The 5,214-nt window shown below is 37.1% G+C and overlaps 1 protein-coding gene across 3 annotated transcripts in view; it reads left to right on the top strand.

Annotated features, from left to right (window-relative positions):
• The window catches only part of LOC102197528 (regulator of G-protein signaling 21), a 15,026-nt gene extending 11,647 nt beyond the window's left edge, over window positions 1-3,379 (top strand). Inside the window, exons 2-6 of one of the 3 annotated variants that reach the window (XM_013914409.1) lie at window positions 524-577; window positions 662-757; window positions 845-894; window positions 995-1,161; window positions 3,121-3,379. In XM_013914409.1, coding sequence (XP_013769863.1) covers window positions 552-577; window positions 662-757; window positions 845-894; window positions 995-1,161; window positions 3,121-3,306 — 525 coding nt within the window. In that variant the 5' untranslated portion in view covers window positions 524-551 and the 3' untranslated portion in view covers window positions 3,307-3,379. Of the gene's footprint in view, window positions 1-460; window positions 578-661; window positions 758-844; window positions 895-994; window positions 1,162-3,120 lie in introns of those variants that run through there. The other 2 variants (XM_013914408.1, XM_005747360.2) reach the window with 2 other exon arrangements.
• The last annotated feature ends 1,835 nt before the right edge of the window (window positions 3,380-5,214 follow it).

Below are 5,214 nucleotides of genomic sequence, written 5' to 3'. Positions count from 1 at the left end.
GTGACTTTGCCCTGCCATTCATTGTAAAAATGAATCATGATTCTCACAAGATCCCACAGCACACCTGGACTTCCCTTACGGCACACCCATGTCTCGGCACACCATTTGTGAAGTACTGATTTAAAATATGGCATAGGTAGTGCATCTAGAATCTCCATACAGACAAGTAAAAGGCAAACGCTCATATCGCCCTATATGGACTACACATACATCACGCAGTCAGTCACCTAAATACCTTTTTCCAGAAATCTGAATAACGGAAAAAAAATTCTCCCATAGGAATTTTACAGCTGTGAGTCAGTAACAAGGGTAGATCAGTCTAACAACAGACATTTGTATTCGTATCCAATTGGCGTTTAGATACAGGTACCAGCAGGCCCACAGCGTCATAGGTATACCTTTCCTGGCAGTTTAAGGACAAGCCCAGGAGGGAACAGTGCTTTTACACATATCACAGCAGGCTATTGTATCTCCCTACAGGGAATTACAGGGATATTAAAATGCCCAAACTCTTATTTTCAAGGATTCGACTTTACGAATTTAAGGATTTAATGCCCAACATGAAGCGGCCACGAAGGTAAGCCAAGCACACTAATGATACTAAGTTTACATTTATAAACTTTGCATTAACAAACATATTGAACTTGAGTTTGTTTTTAAGGATTGACATTGTACTGAACTGCAGGAGGCGTAAGAAGGATATCCAGTGTGTCAGTGTACAGAAATGTAATGATGAGATGTACTCTTCAAAGCTAAGGTATCATATGATTGGAAGTGTTAGTTATTTTCATCTCCATGGTGTATATTAGAAAGAAAATAATAGCCATATATCATTTCCTTATAGTTGTCAGACTGACCATGAACTTCACCTGGAAAAACTGCTAAAGGACAAAAGTAAGAAGTGTTACTCTTCACAAAACTGAGCCATGTGATTCTACAAATGAATTTCACGTAATGAATAATTCTGTATGTTTAACCCGTTCCCTCTTTGCAGAGTATTTAGCAGCATTCCACTCTTTTCTGCAGTCTGAGTTCAGTGAGGAAAACATTGAGTTCTGGCTCGCATGTGAAGAGTTCAGGTTGACTACCTCACCAGAACACCTTCAATGGAGAGCAGAGGAGATCTACCGGGAGTTCATCCAGCCTACAGCCTGCAGAGAGGTCAGTTTGTCTGTTATACCAGAGCTAAATCATATTTCATACTTAAAAGAAGAAATTACTTTCTTGGACTTTCTGAGTAACTTTGTAAACTAAAAGTAGGCCCAAATATAAACTGCATTTTATCAAACTGGCATTACAGAAAAGAAGAAAGTATGATTGCATCAGAGAAAAAACTGTACAAAACTTTTACAAATTCAGTGAAGCAATGCAGATGATTACCAAATTTCATAACTTCCAGTGCTTCTGGTGCTTTTAGTACAGTATTTTCTGTGCCATATTTTCAGGGAAGATGCACTGAATCAGAATCAGAATACTTTAAGAAATCCCAGAGATAATTATGTTGTCACAGTTGCTCCAAGACTATGGAAGAGGATTAGGGCCACTGGAAAATAAATCTGAGAAAAAAGTCAGAATTCTGACTTTAATCTCAGAATTCTGACTTTATTCTCAGAATTTAGGAAAAGAAGAAGAAAAAAAAGACGTGCCCACTTCTTTTTTTTTTCTTTTTTTTTTTCCAGTGGCCCTAATACTCTTCCGTACAAGACAGTAAGAACAATACCGAACACGTAAAAATACCAACAAACAAGTTAAAGTAGAAGAGTATGGAGGGAGGTTATGTAGTGTTTTATTCATTTCAAATATGGCACAGAATTTTCCCATTGTGAACCACAGACTGCACACAAAATATATACATTCCTAGTAAGAAATCACTTAGTGGTGGCAAGTAAGCAGCACATGTATCATGTGGGGTTGTCAAGCAACGTACACTTGGATACTAATTCTACTACACATTATTATAGGATTAGATATTTATGTTAGTTTTTTGGAGTCAGATGTGGCCATATTTGGAGTTTGGAGTCTTAAGTTATGAGCTATAGCTAGCGTGCTAGGTTAGCAACCTGCAATCATAAATTGAAACACAAAGTTCTAATACAGGTTGTACCTCACAGCATGCTATATTATTTGTTAGGTAATTTAATTAAAGTCCTCTAAAAGGCAATAACACAATAGACAAAGGGAAGAGGAAGAAGTCCACTTTAATAACTGGAGTTGGAGAACTAAGGCCACCAGCTGCCTGTGACAGGATAAGCAGTCACACTCCTACCTCCAACATCCACATGAATAAGGTATTTTTTTTTAAAAAACATTGTCTTAAAGAGGGATTTTACCCACAGAGAATAATGTTAGGGTGTTTTTTTTTTTTTGAAGCAGGCTGTTAAAATGTTTTTAATGCTGTATTTCGTGGAAATATAAAAGTCTATGGGGAACTGATTTATGTAGCCATTCAAGGAACTTCCACAATGGTTTCTTATTTAATTAGTTGCAACTTGAAGTGAAGCAAGACCAATACAATAGTAATCATTCAGCTAAATGGCAAGCCAAATGTTTTATATATTCTTCAATGTTTCTTTGAAAGAATGAAGTATTTCAATTACAAAGAAAAAGCAGAATCCAAATACAAATGGAGCAAGAAATAACATAGTTAAAAAAACAAAACAGGACAGGAAACTCTTTAGGGACAAGTAGTGTGTGTGTGTGTGTGTGTGTGTGTGTGTGTGTGTGTGTGTGTGTGTGTGTGTGTGTGTGTGTGTGTGTGTGTGATCTGTCTCAGCAGCTAGAATTCTCAATTTCATGGAGTTTCATCTGAGTTGAAAAGCATACAAGAGAGCTAGCAAGTTAATGTTTGATTTAATGTTGTTGTTGTTTTTTTTTATTGCACCAGTAATAAAATTGACCACAAAATAGACTTTTTTTTTCTCAAAAATGTAACCCTAGGATTCAGAGGTATTTTCTTACCTCCTTTCAGGGGTGTATTTTGCACATCTTGGTGGTGGCATTTTAATTATTTTGGATTTAACGTTTTTCAAGCACCTTTTTACAAATTGAAAACAAACACAGCCAATTTGGGAACCCATTACATGATGATATGTTGACTTGTCACATTTGTTTCCTTCTCAGATCAATGTAGACCAGCGTGTTAGAGAGAAGATCAAGCAGGCACTTGAGAAACCCAACCTTTCCTGCTTTGATGAGGCCCAGAAACATGTTTACCTGCTGATGGAAAGAGACTCTTGCCCAAGATTCCTGCACTCAGATGCCTACCTGAGTCTAAAGCGCAAATCCAGGACTCTGTGGTACCTTTAAAGAGAGCTACCATCCCTGGATCAACTAATTTACTGTTTCACTCTAAACCCAAACATAAACAAATATTTTTTAACAGTGTGCAATATCATTTTTTCTTTTTGTACTGATAAAATGCCGTGGACTTTAGTACAGCAAGGCAAACACAATGACAGAAAAGTAATGTGAGTGTGGAGATATGTACGTATAAAGAATGTTGGTATGTGTTAGTACTTTAGAGGAGTTCAAGGTTCTTTGAAATACTGTATGTGTTAACTGAAAGTCTAGGTAAGTTAAGCTTGTTTCTGATGTGAAATGTTAGGACTTCTTGCCCAAATTTGGCTAATTCAGTCAGTAACTGTAGTCATTCATCATCTATAAGTATTCTTTTTATTCCAATATAGTCAGAATTATATTTATCTGACTGACTAACTGAGACATGAGGAAGGGCATGAGTCAAAATAAAGGATAACAGTTTCCACAGCTTACCCAGCAAAGGGATTCTGTTTTCAGTCACATGTCTACTATATCCTTTAATTAGGTGTGGGCCTGACTCTGTACACCAACATCAGGGTTTACTAAACTGGAAAAAAGTAACCCCCCACTCTAACCCTCGATCCCGCTCTGTTCTGTAAACGGCCTTATTCCTAAAGATTGTGCCTTAAAAAGGAGTACTGAGGCAGCTAATAATAACTCAAGGGCTTAAATGACAACACAGGAGTCATCAGACAACCTGATGCGTAACAGATCAGCCCTCAATGTGCTGCCTTGTTAGGGGAATAATCTCATCACCCACAGACAATGACTGGGGAAAATACTACAAAAAGAGGAGTCTGGGAAAGGTTTTTTCAGATGAAAATAGAGAGACTGTGTATGTTAAACAGTTCCACGTTAATAAAGGTTTTTGTCACATCGGTTTGTACTCATGGCCTGATGTTGTTAACAAATTTAAGCAGTTTTTCCAACCATGATGAGTACTGTGGGGCAAAAAAAGAGGACGTGGTCATAGAGAATCTGCTTCATCACTTATCAGACTTGATAATAAAAGGACAGTAGCTTATATTTTTTACAACAGTAAGCGCCTCATACCATTACTCAAAAGGATATTTGAACCCTATCTGGTCAAAGACTAATAGCTTTATGACTGAAAATCCTATTTTTTAAAATACTATATTGAGGCATTTGCTCTGTTTTTAACATAAAGGTGAAAGCCCAGAGTTCATGTACTACCATATGAAAGAGAACACCAATGAAAGGTATGAAAACAAACTATGAAGCTCACTTTTTTGTAGTTCCAACACAAGTGAAGAAGGCTTTGAAACTATGTTGCTATATTGTTTCCCCGTGTTAGCTAGTTTACAATCAACATCCACTTCAGCATGACACAAATATTTGTGTCATGGCAGTTGAGTCTAAACACATCCCAGTCTGTTAGTCAGCTGCCATTATAGGGACGACAGATTGGGCCTTTAGGTGTATATTCAGTTTGAGTTTGCCTGTTCTAGTTACTAGTCATTAGATAGAAATGCATATGGATTTTAAAAAGCGATGGTAGATTTACGTTTTCAGACAAAAGCCAAAGATTTTGGCTATTGCTTTCCATGCAAACTATTTACTTTGATGTGAGAAAGGTTGCTCTAATGCTATTTGGACATTGAGGGAAATAGAAACAGAAATCATACACTCAGTATAACAGCAGAACATCCTTTATGGTTCTATGGGAACATGACCCCTTGGCTTCCTCGATGTATGACCTCAATAAAGACTTTCTATGGTATCAGTCTCTAGACTGAAGTGTTTTCTATATCATGTTCATTTTGTAAACTATGGTTGCCATTAGATTGAAAAAAGGATGATAAAGTCTCAGTCAAATTAGCCGCTCGCTCTTCCAGTTTTAAGTTGCCGAGCTGACTACAGCGAAAATGCAAACTT

Source organism: Pundamilia nyererei, unplaced genomic scaffold, assembly GCF_000239375.1.
Source record: "Pundamilia nyererei isolate P.nyererei 1_Seehausen unplaced genomic scaffold, PunNye1.0 scaffold00195, whole genome shotgun sequence".
NCBI classification, from domain to species: Eukaryota; Metazoa; Chordata; class Actinopteri; order Cichliformes; family Cichlidae; genus Pundamilia; species Pundamilia nyererei.
The sequence above is the reverse complement of the archived record's forward strand: the minus strand, read 5'-3'. Positions and strand labels throughout refer to the sequence as shown.